At 35.9% G+C, this 21,996-nt stretch overlaps 1 protein-coding gene and 1 long non-coding RNA gene across 5 annotated transcripts in view; one reads left to right on the top strand and one right to left on the bottom strand.

Moving 5' to 3' along the window:
* Positions 1-7,273, bottom strand: part of LOC121386728 — a 38,601-nt gene extending 31,328 nt beyond the window's left edge. For all 4 annotated transcript variants that reach the window (XR_005959694.1, XR_005959695.1, XM_041517723.1 and 1 more), the window contains exons 1-3: positions 7,173-7,273; positions 2,263-2,526; positions 546-806 (exon numbers count right to left, since the gene is read on the bottom strand). Coding sequence is in view for 2 of the 4 variants with exons in the window: in XM_041517723.1 (XP_041373657.1) it covers positions 546-806; positions 2,263-2,526; positions 7,173-7,260 (613 nt within the window). In the remaining 2 variants the exon portion in view is untranslated. The remainder of the gene's footprint in view (positions 1-545; positions 807-2,262; positions 2,527-7,172) is intronic.
* An 8,555-nt stretch (positions 7,274-15,828) lies between these two features.
* On the top strand, positions 15,829-17,517 carry LOC121386480. The gene is made up of 3 exons (XR_005959663.1): positions 15,829-15,935; positions 16,948-17,021; positions 17,448-17,517. It is a non-coding gene; the product is annotated as an uncharacterized LOC121386480 (long non-coding RNA).
* The last annotated feature ends 4,479 nt before the right edge of the window (positions 17,518-21,996 follow it).

Here is a 21,996-nt window from a genome sequence, read left to right as displayed (position 1 = left end):
AATAATAATAATAATAATAATAATAATTTGTCAAGTCTACATACTTTCATACATTTTTTCCAGTGAATGAAAGTTGTATAAAATGAACAATTTCATGTTGATGACATCATTTCACTACATGTGCATATTTGTTGAAATTAATGACTGTAATCATGATTACTGAAAAATGTATTCGCAATCGTAATTGATTACTTTCAATTTTCTTGTAATCGTAATCAATAGGAGTGTAATTTGGAATATTGTAGGTGCCCTTTATAAAAGTTGTTCCCCTTGCTAGAAACTTCCTGCATCTACCAATATTGCAACTAATATAATGGTTTTTAAACATTCCAATAGCAATATATATAAAGAAAGAAAAAAAAGGAAAGACGATATGTTATTTGTTTGTTGTTTTCTTTTGTTTTTTTTTTTGTTGGGTTTTGGGTGGCTTTTTGTGGGGTTTTTAAGTTCGACTGAATTGCAAATGATGCTAGTGTAGTGTTTATACAACTCGAGACATCTATGATGGGTCTGATTTTTTACTTTTATTAAATATGTTTACTTACACTTTACATCCAGAGTAATGGTCTTGTCTAATGATTTCTGTGTGTTTGTGTTTCTAGCAGTACACGTGTAGTCACCGGCTGATGCTCTCTGTATGTTATTTAATGACAGCACGGAACTGGTTGATTTTATCTGAGATTTAAACTTCAAGGTAAAAGAACAGGATGGAGAACAGTTAGTCGCTTCACATATGAGAGATACATCTTCACCTTCCTTCACTGTCAGTGGTGAACTGGTGTTTAGCTGGACACTGTCTGGACCATCTACACATGAGACAATAACATATCACAGCCATACTGACGGTAGTACCTAGCATACAGTTTACGAAGGTAGGAATGAAAGAAATGTTTTACTTAACGACGCACTCAACACATTATATTTACGGTTATATGGCGTCCAACATATGGTTAAGGACCACACCGATATTGAGAGAGGAAACCCGCTGTCGCCACTTCATGGGCTACTGTTTTCGATTAGCAGCAAGGGATCTTTTATTTGCACCATCCCACAGACAAGGTAGTACATACCACAGTCTTTGTTACACCAGTCGTGGTGCACTTGCTGGAACGAGAAATAGCCCAATGGGCTCACTGACGGGGATCGATCCCAGAACGACCGCGCATCGAGCGAGCGCTTTAACACTAGGCTACGTCCCGCTCCTTAAAGTAACGAAGCTGCAGTAAACCAGTCTAGGAAGTAAAACGAAATCAGGACACAATAACAGAGAGGCTTCTCCAGCTAGACAAAAATGCCACTTCTGAAAAAATAGAGCACTCGTATTCACTCGGCAATATATTACTATGATACAAGATATATCAGATATTGCATGTGCTGTGTTGTTCACAGTTTTCAACTTGAATACAAGGGAGGGAAACAATTCAGAATAAGTCGCAACGTTTGTTCTGTCTGTAATTCTGGTAGGGGCGGCAGCATTACGAATTAGGTCCCATGATATTAACTGATTTAACCACACGGCCAACTGATACATACCATACTATGTCAAAGCATAACATTGACACAGCATAAAACTCGCTCCGCCCAATCTTATTTCTGAAGAAACGTCTTAATGCCTTCTAACCTATACGTAGATGTTTCAACAAGATATGTTAGTTGTGATTATTGTTGGAGAAATGTGTCAAACATGTACACAATGCATTTAACTACCTGGATTAAATGCTTATAGACGGAATTGGTAAATTTTATGCTGTGACATTTTATGGTATGTGTCGGCTGGCCGTGTGGTTAAATCAGTTAATATCATGGGGCCTAATTCAGTAAACTCTCTCAGCTTTGCGATATCGCAGTGCAATGCTAAAATACTTGCAAAGATGATGTTTTGTTGCCTAGCAGAGCCTAAGAGAGCTTTGTGAATTAGGCCCCTGAACTATCAAATGGAATGGGAATTAGAACAGCAGGTTCGAATCTCGTCATTATGCATTGCCTGTTTTTTTTTTATTATGTAACACATACAGTAAACTTGTCTTGAGCGATAACCACTATCAAAATCTAAGTATTACGTGAACTTGTCTTGAGCAATCACCACTATCAAAATCTAAATATTACATCTTAATAATGTTCCCTGGTTATTGAAGACCAGTTAAATGTATTACAGTCAATATTACGAAGAATATTAAAATGGACTTAAGATTTCAGGAGAATCAATTGTTTACGAAGAAAAGCTAACACATAGCAAAAGTATAATATTAGATTAATACTCACAGTACACTGTCAGTGTGAACTGTTTACTTTTAGATGTTGGTAAAACTGAATTGGTCGCTGTACACGTGTACACATTCCCTGTCTGACTTCTGTTGATGTTTTTCAGTGTTAACCGAGAGGTTGCTGAGATCTGCTGATTACCCTGAGTCCAGGAATAAGAACATGGTGGTTTACAGTCAGTAGCAGCACACATCGCAGTCAGACTGTCTCCTTCTGCTACAGATCCAGGTGGTGGTGGACTGATTACAACATTTTTTGGACCACCTGTATAACACAAGAGACAGGTAGTCATTTGAATATTTCCATCAATATATAAACACCTGATTGTGTTAACACTGTCGAAGATGCATGGAGAAATAAAACGCTGCTGTGTGTTATGCTGTATCGTTTAACTGTTTAATACATAGTAGACAGTTAACCTTATAATTGAATATCTCCACTAATATACAGTCTCTCATTTCCATTAACCTTAGGGTAGGGCGGGGTGGTTGAGAGAAAAAAAAAAGTTGTGTTTTATGCTGTACAGTTTTCTTACGAAACTTAAATGTGCAGCATCACAGTAACGTTAGTGCCATAGAACGTTATCTTTACACTTGTTAAAAATAAATAACTACTGTCTTCAGTACAGACGCAGATTCAGAGGGTGAATTCCGGGGGTGCGCAGCCCTTCCACGTACTTTGGAGAGACCTGAAACATTCGATGTTTGAAAAGCACATGCATTCCAATTATTAGTAGCGTAAATCTGTTATCTTGGTTTTGTTATTGCAATTGTTACGTGATACTGACTTTTATTCTAAACTTTAATATTACCTTTCTGTGATATTTGTATTTTTGAACAGTTCTTTACAATGTGTTTTTATTTGACTCTTGAATTTTTATATTGATGTTGATCATCACTTCATGTTTTGAATTAACATAGTTAGACACCCAGTAGCCGATGTATTTTTCATGCTGGGGTGTCGTTAAACATTCATTCATTCATTCATTCATTTGGTCGGTTTTGGGTTTCTGGGCAGGATTACCCGCTAAGAGCCGCCAATGACGGCTAAGTCCTGGCATCTGGATCATCTTTTACACTATTATTAAGCAAACATTTCCTACGCCAGTGAAACGCACATAAATGCTTGCAGGTTTTGCTTTCCATCTTATTTCTAAAACATGTTTCCGGCATATCACAGAATTCTTGATTCGTGTTTAATATTCTAAAACATTAGTACATTTATACCGACATCGTCGACGCGGCCAATTTACTTCGGTGCGCACACAAATAATGGAAGAATTATCTATCAATAAAATTCTTGAAACTCATTCGGATCACATAGGCTGATTACGGTTTTTCAAATCCGAGTTCAGCGACAGCGAGTGATGCAAACGTCGTGAACTATATATTTAGACTGGTTCTCGGAGTGGTTATTCGGTTTAACATATAGCGTAAAAACTAGTCTAGCGAACGTTAGCAAACAACTACTGGCTGAAAGTGATAACGGCATACAGTCATGTGAATAATCTGTCACTCTCTCAGGGTCAGGGTAATAAGCATATATAGTCCAGTAGCAGAACAGAAAAGCATGTTTTAGGGTATATACAGTGTTTTATTGTTTGTCTGGTAGATTGGACCTTCCTGAACATATGTCAGCCGGGTGACAAGCTGTCACTCTTGAGCAATTTGTTTTACAATCTAAATTCAAAATGGCCGACAGCACCAGTTGTTATTGAGCACACCTCTACCAGGCCAGAAGGTGATCCTAACGGTCACACCAAATAAGGTTCAGCTCATCAAACTCGTGTGTACTTCCTCAGAGGCCATGCAGATATGTTGACACAGAATGGAAACACCCTAGTGATAACAGGACCTGGTCCCACTCTGGTCGATCTGGCAACAACAGACGTTAACTGCATTAAATGTGCTTGTGCTGTTGCTGTATTATTACGCCACCCAGCAGTTGACCTGTAATCTCGTGATGGCAAGACATCAGTTGAAATAAAAGCCACTGCAGAGAAGCATAGTGACATCATTCCATACCTGTTGTCTGCACATGTTCTCTCCGGCTGTGCCATTGTTGCCTACCTGTGGGGGATCGGCAAAGTAATTGTTCTGGGAAATAACTAGGGAAGCTAGGTGACCTACAGCTACAAATGGTTGATGTGATATCTGAGTCTACCCTATTTGTTGCTGCTTGTTATGGATCACCGGGATCAACCGACATGACTTCGTTGAGGTACACTGGTCATCTAAAATGTCCAATCCAAAGTTGACAATGGCCAATGTTCTTAACTAAAAGTGAACACAAATATATAATGGAGTAATTTTACTCTATTGTAATGTCTGAGCTTCTATTGGAAATGACATAATATAACTACATAAACAGTATATCTTCATTGTTTTGGTGTCTGACATTTCATTTTTCATTAAATACTAACATAAAGGACATGATAACACCATCACACACCTTTTCAGGCAACAGAAATGGATTCCTGGTGTATGAAAACCTACAGTTTGCCACAAAAATCATCTCTCTGTGTGCATTATTAGCGAAGATATGGCAAAAATTATATTTTGCGGCGGCCATTTTGAATTTAGGCTGTCAACCGACAAAATGAATTTCAAGCATTGCACACACACACACACACACACACACACACACACACACACACACACACACACACACACACACACACACAGACATACACTCACACATACAGAAACACACACATACAGACACACGCACACATACACACGCGCACACACGGACACAGACACGGACACAGACATGCACACACACACACACACACACACCATCGAGATGCACCTCCAGTCACCGCTTCTTGATCCTCTTCCTCCACCTTGTCCATAAACTATGGATAAAGTGACAGTTTAGTCCATATGGACTAGTGGCGGATCCAGAAAATCCATTTGGGCAATGACATGAGGCGGAATGCCAACGGAACTTAGGGGAGGTTTGGAGGGAATTGTAAAAAAAAAAATGTATAATACAATTTTAACTGTCGCAAAGTTTGAGGGGCCGGGATCCTGCCCCCCCCCCCCCCCCCCCCCCCTCCCCCCTCTCTGTGTGGTCCTTAACCATATGTCTGACGCCATATAACCGTAAATAAAATGTGTTGAGTGCCTCTCTCGTAATATTAACGCGTCAGACTTTTCGTCGAGAGCGGAAGCTGGAAAACTCCTTAATGAATAGGTAAACCACAGAGGAACACTTAAGTTTGAGGAGTATAGTTTCTAAAAAGGAATGCTCGCGCAAAGCTTTTTGACTGGTATGCATATTCAACGATATATAATGTAAGTACAATATTTTATTTATTAATAAAACGGTTAAATCTGACGGCTATCATGATATATAACGGGTGCAGCCAAATATATCTTACTACAATTTTATAAATATATATTTTTGTACTTTGATTATCGGTGTACTGTAGTTAACACGTCATTTATTATGCTACTAACTCGAATCATAGCAACCCATAAAAAACCCCACAACAAAAAAAAAAAAACCCACCAACCTAATGTAATTTTAAATATGCATGCTTTACCTCGGTAAATTCGAATTAATAAGCCCTCGAGCATGATGTGTTCAGCTGCAAGAGGCGCGCTGTGTAAAAGGAGAGATGAGTCAGCACATTTGGACCCCCTACCCCTTTCAGAAATGTTATATCCGTGCCTAGAGAGTAATTTATCGTAGTTGTTAATATCACTTTTCGCACACTTGTTTCGGCTTCGTACACAATAAATATAGCATATCTTACCATTATTTCATTCTACAAGTGTGTTGCGTCCATATGGGGTCGGAATATCACCAATTTCACTTGAAATGCATATTTCGTAAAAGGTACAATGTTTAAATCACAAGATTTTGTTCAAACACATTCAGATGCATTAGTAATGTTCAATTTTTTTATTTTTTTTTAAATCAATAGCAATTTTGCATTGAACTTTTTCCAACATTCTTAAAAATGAAACGTCATGTAGGCCTACCCAGTTTATGGTTAATGTAAGGAGACGAAAAGTGACGCCGTTGGAATACTGACGTCATTCAAATTAAAAATTAGGTCTCACTACACAGATGTCATCTGCCATTGAAACCCATGTTAAACTGCCCAACTCCAAGCGAAGATTGCCAATAGAACGGGTTCTCGTTGGCACTAACAACATACACCATTGCGAACATATATTATATAAGCATTTATTTTCACTCCAAAATTGAGCACATTTCCGTCTCAGTTTTTTTGCTATATGACCGCATCTGGCTGTAGCACCGGTCCGAACAGGTGGTTCATTAACATATTCACTCCTACTGTCACTTGCGCTATATACCCATGTCCCAAAAGATTGATGCACAATATTACAAAATAACATGGGCAAAATACAGCCAGAAGGCTTACCATTAAACATGCATATTGTTTTAATTCTTCACCATTTCCTAGAAGTGAATATGTGAACCATAACATGTGTCACAATTAGGAACTATAGTGGACCGTGATGAATGAACTCTCACCCGGACGTCATCTGTGTAGTGAGACCTTAGCTATATTATTACAATGCTTCGCCACATTAAAATAAAAACTGGTCTAATAACCTTGACCCCTGTCAAATTTCTGTAACAAGCGGATTACGCTGTTTACAGGTCGGTATTTTGTTTTTTAAATTTCATAATTCTGGACAAAATATTAATTTTAAGTTTTAAAATATGAAAGACATAAAAAGTACCTTTTGTCAAATATATCATATCAAACAATTATCGTTGGATAATATATGTTTCATTTATTGTGTACGAAGCCAAAACAAGGGTGCAAAAAGTGACTGCCGTCCACCGTAACAATTTGGTTTTGACTTGTAAGTGCCTATGAAACACGCTATAATAGCAGCAAACTTAGAACCGCCCCCTAAACTCACCTAAACAAACATCAATGTTTATCAGAAGCGCCAAAATAATTAATTTCTTCCCATATAATTCGGAGACCCACTTTAAGACCGACGCCATAACTCAAACGAAGCAACAGGCAAGTTAAGGGACACAACTCTAAACGGATTATAGTCGTTTTCTTGTCATCGATTTCGAACCATACTGGCCACAGATCACCAATACTTGGGACCGACACCCGATATAGTAAAGAAAATAATTGTTAATGTTTTTTACTTTATTAATGACTTAACCCAGCACGCATACATCGTCGGCCCGATGTTGGCGAATGGTCGGAGATGAGCGTCTACCAACGGCAAATGTTTCCTGCAGCGGCCCGATGTTGCCTCGACGTAAGCGCGATGACGATATTTTCTGTGACTACATTAACACGAATTTACCATCGAGTATTAAGCATAATTATGGAAATAAATCCATAGTTTCTTTTAATTAAGAAAAAAATATAACATAAATTTGTTTTTGCCTACAACGTGGCTACGTCGGAGCGATGACAATATTTGCTGTGGCTAGATCAACACTAATATAAATAATAATGTAGACCAATATATGTGTTTACATTTTGTTTGAATTAAAACAAACAATTTAAAATTCATAAAATATGTTTACCTACATATACAGCGACCCGCTGTTGGCCCAACGTCAGCGCCATGGTAATATTTTCCATGGCTAGTGTTACGATATAGCCTACATATTGTCGCTCACTATACTATGTAGTACTAATGTGTATTACGTCACAGTTTGTGTGTTCAGAGTTTGCGCATTAAAAGATCAGTCTAACAACATGGTGTGTCATAAGTGGTTTCGCTGTTAATTTGTGATGTTAAGAAGCCATTACAAAGCAGTGAAGACTAAAAATGGAATGCATAGGACAGTTAAGTAACCCGTAAACAATCAGCACTGATTTAAAGCCTAGTACTGTCTAAAACTGCCTAAATAGCCATGTGAAATGTCATCGGCTCATGACGGGGGGGGGGGGGGGGGGGGGGGGGACCGCGAAAATCACGTTGCAAAAGTGAAGTCCACAAATACCAGCGTCGTGTGACTCACGAATAAACCCCCCCCCCCCCCCCCCCAAAAAAAAAAAAAAACAAAAAAAAAAAACAACAACATCTATACAGTTTAATCATCGTTTCGATTCGAGTGACACTAATAAATGTTTCGTTTGTGATGAAAGCAGGCACAAACACTTGAAACAGTTAAAAGTTATACTGCTCGAAAAAAACAACAACAATTGGACGGTACGGAAAACAAATCTTGATTATGGCATCAGGAGGCATTCCCGTTCCAGCACCAATGGTAATGAAAGGTGATTTTAAAAGCAACTGGAAGTTTTTTAGTTCACAGTGGAACAATTACAAAATAGCAACTGAGTTAGATAAGAAAAATCAGAACATTAGGGTAGCAACACTTTTAAGCGTGATGGGAAAAGACCGCTACATGATTTATCAGCATCTAGATATATCAGAAGAAGATAGAAACAAAGAGAGTGAAATCCTCAAAGCACTTCAGAAACATTTTGAGCCCAAAACAAATGCTATATATGAACGCTAGTGATCAAGCACCATCGGAAAGCATAGATACTTACGTCTCTGCGCTGCGAGGTTTAGCCGAGTCATGTGCATATGACATACTTCGAGATGAACTGATCAGGGATAGAATTGTCTTAGGTACTAATGATGGAGGTGCAAGGTCTAGAATGCTGCGAGAGCCAGAACTTACTCTTGAGAGAGCAATAGACATGTGCAGAACCAGTGAAATAACTTCTCAACAGATGAGAAAGTTGAAGGAATCTGAAGTTCAGTCCGTGAACTATGCTGCAAAGAAAAAAGAATCGGGTAGAAAAGATAGAAGCAAACAATCTTTTCAGTTGCGATATGGAGCAAAGCCCGAGAGAGACAAAAGAGAAAACATATCTTGCAAATACTGTGGGAAAACGCACGTCAAAGATAAAAATGAATGTCTTGCATATGGTCAGACTTGTTCGCAATGCAACACGAAGAATCATTTTTATTCAGGTTGCAGACAGTCGCACACACAACTGTCAAAGAGAGTACATGCAGTAGAAGATGACTGTAGTTCCGAGTGCTCTAAATCTAGTGAATCGTTGTTTTCGGTTTATTCAGAAAAACATGGCAAACAGTGGTTCGTGAATATGAAAATGACTGTCGGAAAAGGACTGTCAGAAAATTTAATCACAAGGTTAAATGTCAGCTGGACACAGCCTTCACTTGTAATGTAATCAGTTTAAATGAATACTGCAGGATAGTGCAAGATGGCAATCCTAAGCTAGAGCGAAGCAGTGTACGACTAAAGTTCTATGATGGCACAAGAATGCTGCCGGAAGGACAGTGCATAATTAAGTGCACAGATGGACACAAATTGCATGACTTTGTATTCCTAGTAGTTGATGTAGACCAAGTAACCTTGTTGTCAGCTGATGCTTGTACAAAAATGGGTCTGTTGACATTAAACACTGTAAACAGTGTGACTGACCACGAAACTTCGCTGAATCACAAACAACTGATGGATGAATTTGGTGATATGTTCGAAGGATTAGGTTGCTTACCAGGAAAATACCACATAGAGGTTGACCCTGCGGTAAAACCTGTACAGCATCAACCACGTAGAGTACCAAAAACCTTAGAATCTGATCTTCGGAACGAAATTGACTGCGTGGTCAAACGAGGGGTGCTAGCAAAAGTAATCACTCCCACAGATTGGATCAGCAGCATGGTAGCTGTTAAGAAACCCTCGGGTAAACTGCCCATTTGTATAGACCCGAAGGACTGGAATGTTGCGATAAAGAGGTCTCACTATCCTATGACCACTATTGAAGATATCCTTCCAAGGATTACAAAAGCTAAAGTGTTCACAGTGTTAGATGCAAAAGATGGATTTTGGCAAATTAATCTTGATGAATCTAGTAGTTACCTAAAAAACATGTTGGACACCATTTGGATGTTACAGATGGCTCCGCATGCCATTTGGAATCAAGTCTGCTCCTGAAGAGTTTCAGCGTAGACAGCATGAGGCATTATAAGGACTCCAAAGAACAGAGGTTATCATTAATGATATCTTAATCTATGGTTGTGGCGACAACATGGATGAGGCTATCAAATATCATGATGCAAACCTGAGAAAACTGAAACTGCATCAAACAGAGGTCATGTATATGGGACATATACTTACCTCGGAGGGAATTCGCCCAGATCCAACGGTTTATTATTCTTGTTACTTACCTGGCGAAATTCCTGCCGCATCTGTCTGAAGTTTGTGAACCTCTCAGACAACTGACAAATAAAGACACAATCTGGTCGTGGCAATCGCAACAGGAAAAAACATTTCAAGAAATCAAAACTCTTGTTACCAAGCAACCTGTTCTAAAATATTATGATCTGGCAGAGGAGGTCACAATACAGTGTGATGCCAGTGAAGTCGGACTTGGAGCAGTTTTGCTTCAAAATGGACAACCAGTCGTCTTTGCATCACGAGCACTAACACAGGCAGAACAAAGGTATGCTCAAATCGAGAAAGAGTGCCTTGCAATAGTTTTTGCATGCAAACGATTTTACCAATACATATTTGGTCGCGACTTGGTCACAGTGCATTCAGATCATAAACCATTGGAAATAATTTTCAAGAAGCCATTACTTGGACCACCAAAACGACTGCAGAGAATGCTTTCTGAGATTGCAGAAGTACAGCTTACATGTAGAGTACAAGAAGGGGTCGCAACTCTACATTACAGATGCTTTATCACGTGCATCACTTCCTTTTCAAAAGGTGGAAACTAGCACTACATCATCTCATATCTTTCGTGTTGAAGAAGAAACGTTCAGAGAAGAACTCGAGTGCATTAACTTCACAGATTCTTTAAAAGTCAGTGTGTCCAGACTGCAACAGATACGAATAAACACACAGCACGACGTAGCTCTTCAAACACTGAAATCCGTTGTTCTGTCTGGATGGCCTGAAACAAAGAATGAAGTACCAGTTCAGATACGAGAATACTGGAACTTTAGGGATGAACTTACAATTCAGAATGGAATTCTTTTCAAAGGAAACCGTGTTATAATTCCGAAACTCCTTCGCAGTGACTTCATCAGACAATGTAGTACATGCAACGAGTTTGGATCACAGCAACAGAAAGAACCGCTCTTAACACACGCTGTTCCTGATCACCCTTGGAGTAAACTAGGTATAGATATCTTCACACTGCACTCACAAGACTACCTAGTGACAGTGGACTACTACTCCGACTTCTGGGAACTTGACATTCTTAAAGATACAACTTCGACAACAATCATTGATTGTCTCAAAGTATACTTCAGCAGACATGGAATTCCGGGCATTGTGGTTACAGACAATGGACCACAACTTGCTAGTAAGGAGTTCAATGAGTTTGCACGCGAGTTGGAATTTGAGCATGTTACATCTTCACCGTGCCACAGTCAGTCTAATGGCAAAGCAGAATCGGCTGTGAAAATTGCCAAGAAACTGGTAAAGAAATCACAGAAAAGTGGTAATGATCTCTGGAAATCTATTCTCGATTGGCGTAATACCCAACTGAAGGTATGTCAAGTAGTCCAGTGCAGAGACTTATGTCACGAAGAACACGACACTCACTACCGATTGCAGAAGTTTTACTTAAACCGCAAATGATTGAACATGTGTACGACAACATCAAATTGAAACGCCAGAAAGCAAAGCTTCATTATGACAAACACGCCAAGGAGCTCCCAGAAAATCAAATTGGTCAACAAATTCGTATGGCTCCTCTTCCAAACGACCGTGACAAAATATGGAGGCCAGGCAAATGTGTAGACCAAGTTTCATCAAGATCATACATTGTTGATGTCGGTGGACAGTTATATCGCCTAAACAGAAAATACTTACGAACAACAGCTGAAAAGACAATTAACCAGCCCAACAACCTGGATAATATTCCACCAAGACCAGTGAGTGAATTTGACAATACTAACTCTGATAATTCGAAATCGGTTAAAAATCACACATCAGACATGATCGTGAAAGATTCAAATATTTCAAACAATGACAGTAATTCACTAAGTCTGAAGAATTCACAGGAGACACAGGAGAACTGTCTACAACAACACATACCAGAGAATCTAGACAACACAGACTGCCAAAGAAGTATGACTGCCAAAGAAGTATGACATATACATATATATACATATATATATATATATACATATATACATACATATATACATATATATATATATATGTATATATATATGTATATATATATATATATATATATATGTATATATATATGTATCTATATATGTATCTATATATATATATATATATATATATATATATATATATATATATATATATGTGTGTGTGTGTTGGACATCTGAGAAATTACGTTTTATGGTTCAAAATGGCCGAAAACAAAATGGCAGAAAATTGCCTATTAAAGTGCTGTTCCAGATATATGATGTATTGAGCTATATCAATCGTCCTGATATATTTTTAGAAAATACATTCGATACATTACCGTGCAAAACAAGAATGCAGTGATTTCTTAAAATAGGATTTTTGCCAGAAAAAAACATGGCGGATTCGCATATGCATTGTGGGTAAGAATATATATATATATATATATATATATATATATATATATATATATATATATATATATATATATATATATATATATATATATATATATATATATATATCTAATCAGTTGATTCGTAAATACATGAACTGTATGAATGTGCTTTGTCACGTATTGTGGTCTATTAGTATATGAACAAACAAAAAAATATAAGAAACAAACGAACATTTACGGAATGTGTCGACACGATTCGTAAACACACATTTTAGTTGACGATAATTTAAAACAAATCATAAAATGTAAATAGTACATAGCCAAAATCATGTAATTTTAAAACAAATAATTTTGTCTTGAAAAATTGCTTTTGTACAAGGAATCTGACAATATGTTTTTATCCCATCGACTGACTTCCTTTTCAGTAAGCATTTAATATTTGAAAAATGCGATATTAACACCTCGGATGCACGATGTTAACATTGTTATTATTACATGATGTGTTTATATTAAGAACAATTAATATATTTTGCTATCTAGTTTGCTTTAAAATTTGCATTAATCACAAGTGATTATTTGAAGCAACGCTAAATTACTTTGAACTAACGGTGTAAAGAGAGAAGTTTTATAGTTGACGACAATACAATTTTACCGATCAAAATAAGTCTGACAAATTACACGAATTCTCAATTCATCGCTGATATCAAACCTGAACAATATTTCTTGTCATTGTATTGTTCAATTATTTCTATTGATGGTCAAAGTTCATATATTGTGTTTATAACCCGTTTGCTTAACGCTTCTTTGACTTGTCCTTGTAATATATCAACTAAAATGGCAGCAGCTATCAAAGTAAGAAAGTAACTATAAATGAACGCCGGCGATTCTGCAGAAATAATAAAATATCATATGTGCTAGAAAACTGGCGAAGTATAATATGTGTAATTAAGATTAATCATTGCTGTATTGTTACTTTGTGAATTACTAAAACGTCTATCAAAAATAGCACTAACAATACAGGAACGATGTTTAGTCCGTCCTATCCTCCTACAAACATATTTTTATTTGTAAATAATTTCAGTAAGAAGAAAATTAAATGTTTTTGGGGAAAAAAAAGAGTTTTGTTTTGTGATTTCCAAAACACTTTTAGTTTTCTTCTTACGTCAAACCAAACTGAAATTATTTACAAAAAATAAAAAAATAAAAATAATAATATAAAAAACTCCACAAAAAAAGCCACCCAACATTTCCGTAGATTGGTGGGACGGACTATAGGTGTGGTCATTACAAAATAATATTATATACATATATATGGCGCCGTTCAACAATTACGTAACGCTTTAAAGTCCATACCACGTTGTTAACATTTACGATACTCTCCTACTTTTAATTACCAATATATATTCCTCACATCTGCCAAGACAGAAATCGTGACAAAAACATGACAATGACAGAGATTCTACATACCAGATTGTAACCATGCCATTTATATCGACTTCGCCGAGATCTAGTGCAAAAGACATGTAATATCTCGCCATCTGCCATTTTACTTAATTATGGAGTACCCTTCAAAAGGGGTGGAAGCCTCTTAAATATGTGACGTAATTAATGTGCCGTCATCACGATTGCATTATATCATAATCATTGCATGTCGTGACGTATTAGATTACGTCACATCTTTCCATCCCTTCGTTCAATAATTATGTAACTCTCTAAAGTCCAAACCTCGGCCCGGTTGTTCAATTCCAATTCTTTATTGACTCAGACCATATGCATGGTACATGAGGTAATATAATATTATCGAACATTTGTTCGAAACCTGGGTTAACTTAATCACTGATTAACACTAACTATGAGTTAAATTTCTTAACCCAGGGTTGGCTAATCACTGGTTAAAATTCCGTTGCTGAAACACTTTTAACTCTGGGTTAGCAAACCCAGGATTAGTTTTCACTAACCCAGGGTTAATTGCAGTTGACCAATGAATGCAAAGTAAACAACTTCTTTTCTTTATTTACTTCTGTCAAATTTGTTCGTTTGCTAGGCAATTTTTTAAGAGTTATTTAATTACATAATGAATAGCAAACGCAATCCGAATTTTGATATTCGAGAAGTCTCTTTTATCGTGGACTATGTGGCACAACATATAGAAACGTTAAGGCGAAATTGACTAACAATGTTACAAACGAAAGAAAACAAAAGCTGTGGACTACGCTGACAGCTGAACTGAACTCTTTGGGCATTGCACAAAGAAACCCGACACAGGTGAAAAAGAAATGGAGAAATGTGTACGCGGCGGCAAAAAAAAAAACAGAATGCCGAGAGAATTAAGCGTACGCGTTTGACAAGTGGGGGACCCGCCCCCAAAGAACTGTCGCCAGTGACGGCGAAAATCGTCGACATTTTTGCGGACGACCCCAGCTTCATTGGGCTCCCAGACGGTCTGGAGACCGTCATTGGTCCCATCGGTAAGTATAACTTTCAATTACTTACTATTTTTACTCATTTTATATATTCATACCCGGTCCGATCAGGTATTAGGGTGACGTTCACCTGGGAGCCGAACATGGCTGCTTCCTTTTGTCATTTGTCGTCTGCAACAATCTTCCGATGTGCTATACACAATCATATGGCTACAAACTTACATTACTCACGAAATAAATTTTATAAAAAAATGTGTAATGGTGATACAAATTTCTATTAAAAGTAATTATAACATTTCCATAATGAAATAAATAATATAAAACAGACATTATCCCGAATATCCCCACCCCCACCCCCCCAAATTATTATTTTTTTTTTTCTATACATATCGAAGGTCAAGGTGAAGGATTAACCCCCAGTAATGAGGCCTTCCTTGGGAGTCGCTTAAAATAAACTTAAATAGTATAATTTCCTTTCAGATCAAGTAGGCCTATGACATATATTTAAAAATATAAATAAAATAAACGATGCTGATAATAATAATAATAATAATATAAAGAAAAATACAAATAATAATAATTTTAAAAAGGAAAAAAAGAAAGAGAGTGCATTAAATTACTACTGAAGTACTAAATCCATGTGACAGTTATATGCATTTGCATTTCAGAAAATTCATTGACTAAAGAACAAAAGAGTGTTGATGAAGAAGTGGAAGAAGACATTATTGGTAACAATATAAATTGTGTGTGATATTTGGCAAATGAATATATTAAAAGAAATTGGCTAAATAGATGATAGGCTTGCTTGTGGTGTTGACTGGATTAAAAAAAAAGATCAAGAATTATTTCATTATATATATTATATAAATAGGGCCTATGTATGTATGTGTGTGTGTGTGTGTGTGTGTGTGTGTGTGCCAGGGGCGTATGCTGGGGGGGGGGGGGGTCGGGAGGTTCATCCGCTGAAGCAAATGGTCCGCTTTCAGAACTAAAACATACAGGTTTATACATATGGAGTTTCTGGTGGTGCAAAAACAAAATAGAAAAGGTCCACTGGGTTCATATTCGACCCCCCCCCCCCCCCCGCATCCCCTCAGGTCCAGCTCACGCTACGCCCCTGCGTGCGCACTGGTGTAGCCAGGATTTTATAGTGAAGGGCGGGAACAATGTATGTATATATGTATGTATGTATGCATGGTTTTATGAAATGTAGTACGTTAAGAAAAGTTTTGACTGGGGAGGGGCAGGGCTCCTGTGCCCCAACCCTCCTCTGTATGCCACTGTGTGTGTGTGTGTGTGTGTGTGTGTCAAAAAAATAAATAAAATGAAATAGCTATCTTGTTCTCCGAATCTGTATGCAGCCATCTAAAGGTAAAATGTTTGCCACCACTATACCTTGTGCCCCAAATTCCTCTCACTAATATATATATATATATATATATATATATATATATATATATATATATATATATATATATATACACACATACATACATACATATACATTGTATATGCACACACACTATTCCTATGGGCCTGCATTTATTTCATTTGAGCAGTTTACACATGAATTGTATTTCATACTAGTACATTTATATCATGTCCATTTTTCATACTTCATTTTACACTACATAAAGTTACTTACATTTGCACAAGATTATAAAAAATGTAACAGAATATGCGTATACATGTCAACTCTGTGAAGTTAACAATAAGAGACACCATTTTCATTTATTTAAGACTTAAACCTCAGTGATGAAACGTCATTCGCCCCAGGTAGCAGCTATGTGGACATGAGCACTAGTCCAACTGAGGTTTGTGTGTATGTCTGTAAATATGTGTGTACATGTATTTGTATCTGTATATATGTGTACGTCTGCTAGTAATGGAATAAATGTCAAAATTACCAAAAGTTTTGCATCCAATAGCTGATGATTAATAAAGCATTGTGCTCTAGTGGTGTTATTAAACAAATACAAACGTTAGCTACCAATGTACCGACCAACCTCCATGTGCCTACACAAATACACATACAAATGTATCAATGAAAAGAATTACATAACACTTTTTTTTTTAAAAACGAAACATTTATTTGAAACAAATGACCACTTTTAGCAATCATATTTATTTCACTGCGTTGAGTAAAATATAAAACATTACCAATTTTTTCCTCAATTGTACAATATTAAACATTGCATATTACATTGTATAACAGCCTCTAATAATTATTATTAAAACAGGTTCAGTTGGAGCCAGAAACGTCACAAAATATGGAAAACCCCCAGAAAAAGGAAACATTCTTTGGTATGACACATTCCATTATATATAAATCGACTTGTTATTAAATATTAAATACCACTTTGTTCCTACACAAACAATATTGTGTTTCTTATTCTTCCTTGCACAGTCAGCATAAGTACATTTCTCTTGTTAATATACTTTAAGATTTGTACAACTTGTTGTTCATTTGTGATAAACTACATAAAAAACAAATGTTAACAAATTTAATGTGTTATTATATTACTTTCTTATTAAGTAACAATTGCTAATTTATCTAAGCACATGCCTGTTATGAAAAAATAGCTGGTTATAAATGAAGATGATTTGACTTTTATAGATGAAATCCGATGGTCAACATAATGATAGTGATCATTTGAAGAAAACAAGAACAGGGATGGTACATAATATTTTTACTTCCATTGCTAATTAGAATAGGAAACACTTTTTCATTTCAGTGAAATATGTCACCTCCCTTAAGTGGTATAGCAGTAATATTATTTTAAATGTAATATGTTCTTTGCAAAAGAAATATTAATGGTTGAATCATTTGAACATTTTATGGAAATTATATTACTGAACACACGTCATTAATATAATATATAAAGAAAAATACAAATAATAATAATTTTTAAAAGGAAAAAAAAGAAAGAGAGTGCATTAAATTACTACTGAAGTACTAAATCCATGTGACAGTTATATGCATTTGCATTTCAGAAAATTCATTGACTAAAGAACAAAAGAGTGTTGATGAAGAAGTGGAAGAAGACATTATTGGTAACAATATAAATTGTGTGTGATATTTGGCAAATTATATATTAAAAGAAATTGGCTAAATAGATGATAGGCTTGCTTGTGGTGTTGACTGGATTAAAAAAAAAGATCAAGAATTATTTCATTATATATATTATATAAATAGGGCCTATGTATGTATGTGTGTGTGTGTGTGTGTGTGTGTGTGTGTGTGCCAGGGGCGTATGCTGCCAGGGGGGGGGGGGGGTTCGGGAGGTTCATCCGCTGAAGCAAATGGTCCGCTTTCAGAACTAAAACATACAGGTTTATACATATGGAGTTTCTGGTGGTGCAAAAACAAAATAGAAAAGGTCCACTGGGTTCATATTCGACCCCCCCCCCCCCCCCGCATCCCCTCAGGTCCAGCTCACGCTACGCCCCTGCGTGCGCACTGGTGTAGCCAGGATTTTATAGTGAAGGGCGGGAACAATGTATGTATATATGTATGTATGTATGCATGATTTTATGAAATGTAGTACGTTAAGAAAAGTTTTGACTGGGGAGGGGCAGGGCTCCTGTGCCCCAACCCTCCTCTGTATGCCACTGTGTGTGTGTGTGTGTGTGTGTGTGTGTGTGTGTGTATGTGTGTCAAAAAAATAAATAAAATGAAATAGCTATCTTGTTCTCCGAATCTGTATGCAGCCATCTAAAGGTAAAATGTTTGCCACCACTATACCTTGTGCCCCAAATTCCTCTCACTAATATATATATATATATATAATATATATATATATATATATATATATATATATATATATATATATATATATACACACATACATACACACATATACATTGTATATGCACACACACTATTCCTATGGGCCTGCATTTATTTCATTTGAGCAGTTTACACATGAATTGTATTTCATACTAGTACATTTATATCATGTCCATTTTTCATACTTCATTTTACACTACATAAAGTTACTTACATTTGCACAAGATTATAAAAATGTAACAGAATATGCGTATACATGTCAACTCTGTGAAGTTAACAATAAGAGACACCATTTTCATTTATTTAAGACTTAAACCTCAGTGATGAAACGTCATTCGCCCCAGGTAGCAGCTATGTGGACATGAGCACTAGTCCAACTGAGGTTTGTGTGTATGTCTGTAAATATGTGTGTACATGTATTTGTATCTGTATATATGTGTACGTCTGCTACTAATGGAATAAATGTCAAAATTACCAAAAGTTTTGCATCCAATAGCTGATGATTAATAAAGCATTGTGCTCTAGTGGTGTTATTAAACAAATACAAACGTTAGCTACCAATGTACCGACCTACCTCCATGTGCCTACACAAATACACATACAAATGTATCAATGAAAAGAATTACATAACACTTTTTTTTTTAAAAAGGAAACATTTATTTGAAACAAATGACCACTTTTAGCAATCATATTTATTTCACTGCGTTGAGTAAAATATAAAACATTACCAATTTTTTCCTCAATTGTACAATATTAAACATTGCATATTACATTGTATAACAGCCTCTAATAATTATTATTAAAACAGGTTCAGCCGGAGCCAGAAACGTCACAAAATATGGAAAACCCCCAGAAAAAGGAAACATTCTTTGGTATGACACATTCCATTATATATAAATCGACTTGTTATTAAATATTAAATACCACTTTGTTCCTACACAAACAATATTGTGTTTCTTATTCTTCCTTGCACAGTCAGCATAAGTACATTTCTCTTGTTAATATACTTTAAGATTTGTACAACTTGTTGTTCATTTGTGATAAACTACATAAAAAACAAATGTTAACAAATTTAATGTGTTATTATATTACTTTCTTATTAAGTAACAATTGCTAATTTATCTAAGCACATGCCTGTTATGAAAAAATAGCTGGTTATAAATGAAGATGATTTGACTTTTATAGATGAAATCCGATGGTCAACATAATGATAGTGATCATTTGAAGAAAACAAGAACAGGAATGGTACATAATTTTTTTACTTCCATTGCTAATTAGAATAGGAAACACTTTTTCATTTCAGTGAAATATGTCACCTCCCTTAAGTGGTATAGCAGTAATATTATTTTAAATGTAATATGTTCTTTGCAAAAGAAATATTAATGGTTGAATCATTTGAACATTTTATGGAAATTATATTACTGAACACACGTCATAAAGCAATTTTAGGTGTTATATTTTCAAATCGACTAATTAATCAGTTTTCAATTCATAAAACTCATATAGTCATACAGTTGTTTCATGTTCAGTCATCAATATATTTTAATACATTATTAACATTATATTGACTGACATATTTTTCAGCCTGGAGATGAGCTTAAAAATTTGCAGATGGCTGTTCTTAAAGAGGAATTGGCAAACATAAAAGAAGAGAGAGTACTTATCCAGTTGCAGAAAACAAAGCTGCAGCTGCAAATTAATTTTATAAAAGGACATCAAAGTCCTCAATACATGTTTGACTTGTGCATGGAACAGTAGTTATTGTACATCCGTCTTTAGATGGGCATGTAATAATTGGATGATGTTCCATTGTTTGTTGTATGGCTCATTAGCCAGCCTGTCTTTGATTAAAAAAAAATAAGTTAGTAGCATTTAAAAATAATTAGTGACATCATCCATGTTGTTCTGTTATTGACAAAATTACACAAGCAGAAAACTCAAAGTAGTTAATATCCTCTGAACGGAGTAAACATCTGTGTTGCATATAACACATGCAAGTATGTAAGGGACATTAGTCTTAAACTGTGCAATATTGTATGTATTGTACAACTACATTTAAAAAAAAAAACCTGTAAATGCGATAAAATTAATCATTAAGTGATATGAATTGCACAGTAATTTTACGAAACAGTTTAGAAAAATGTGTTTGCAATATGTGCACGGACAAGCTGACCATTTTCTGGTCCAACATAATTGTCGATGATGGAATCATCTTCAGTGACATCATCATCCATAGGCTCGTTGTGGTCTAAAGCAAAGTTGTGAAGAACCGCACATGCAACAATGCTCCTACACACTCTTTGGGGGTTCATCCTAATTTCATTATGTAAACATCCAAATCTGCGCTTCCACCTATCAAAAGTTCTCTCAATTACATTTCTGGAACTTTTATGGCAGACATTGTATCTTACTTGCTTTTGTGTAGTTGGATACAAGAATGGAGTCATGAGATATGGGCTGCAAGCATACCCACTGTCTCCTGAAACAGATTAATATACATTTAGTAGTGAGCTAAAAATATTCCTATTTATTATTCATTTAGCTAAATGTTTCTATAAATGTTTAGAAGTAAGTTGTTTCAAAATGCTTTTTATATTGTAACCACTTCATGGAGCACCATAAAATCATAGGTAACCTGTAATCGGTTGAACACAGGATTTTGCCTAGGCAACCGATTGTTTGGTTGCATGAATTATATTTGTGTAAATTATTCAGTTACAGTACGTTAAATATGCATTGAATTTACAGTTTAATGACAGTATTTTCTTAAGTTTAAACATAATGAATATGAAATAGAAATATTTTATAGCAATTCATTAAAGAACAGTTTCTTTGATAGGCCTACTTCACGGTTCGCCTGAATTTAAATTTACATAACCCAACACATCATGTGCATGTCAACATGAATGAAATATTCATCAGTTGGTTTTAAGTATAAATGATAGTTAACAAGAAATTTACCCCCAAAACAAACCCATTTCCATTATGGTATTAATTTT

Source organism: Gigantopelta aegis, chromosome 12, assembly GCF_016097555.1.
Source record: "Gigantopelta aegis isolate Gae_Host chromosome 12, Gae_host_genome, whole genome shotgun sequence".
Lineage (NCBI taxonomy): Eukaryota > Metazoa > Mollusca > Gastropoda > Neomphalida > Peltospiridae > Gigantopelta > Gigantopelta aegis.
This window is presented reverse-complemented; position numbering and strand designations above follow the sequence as displayed.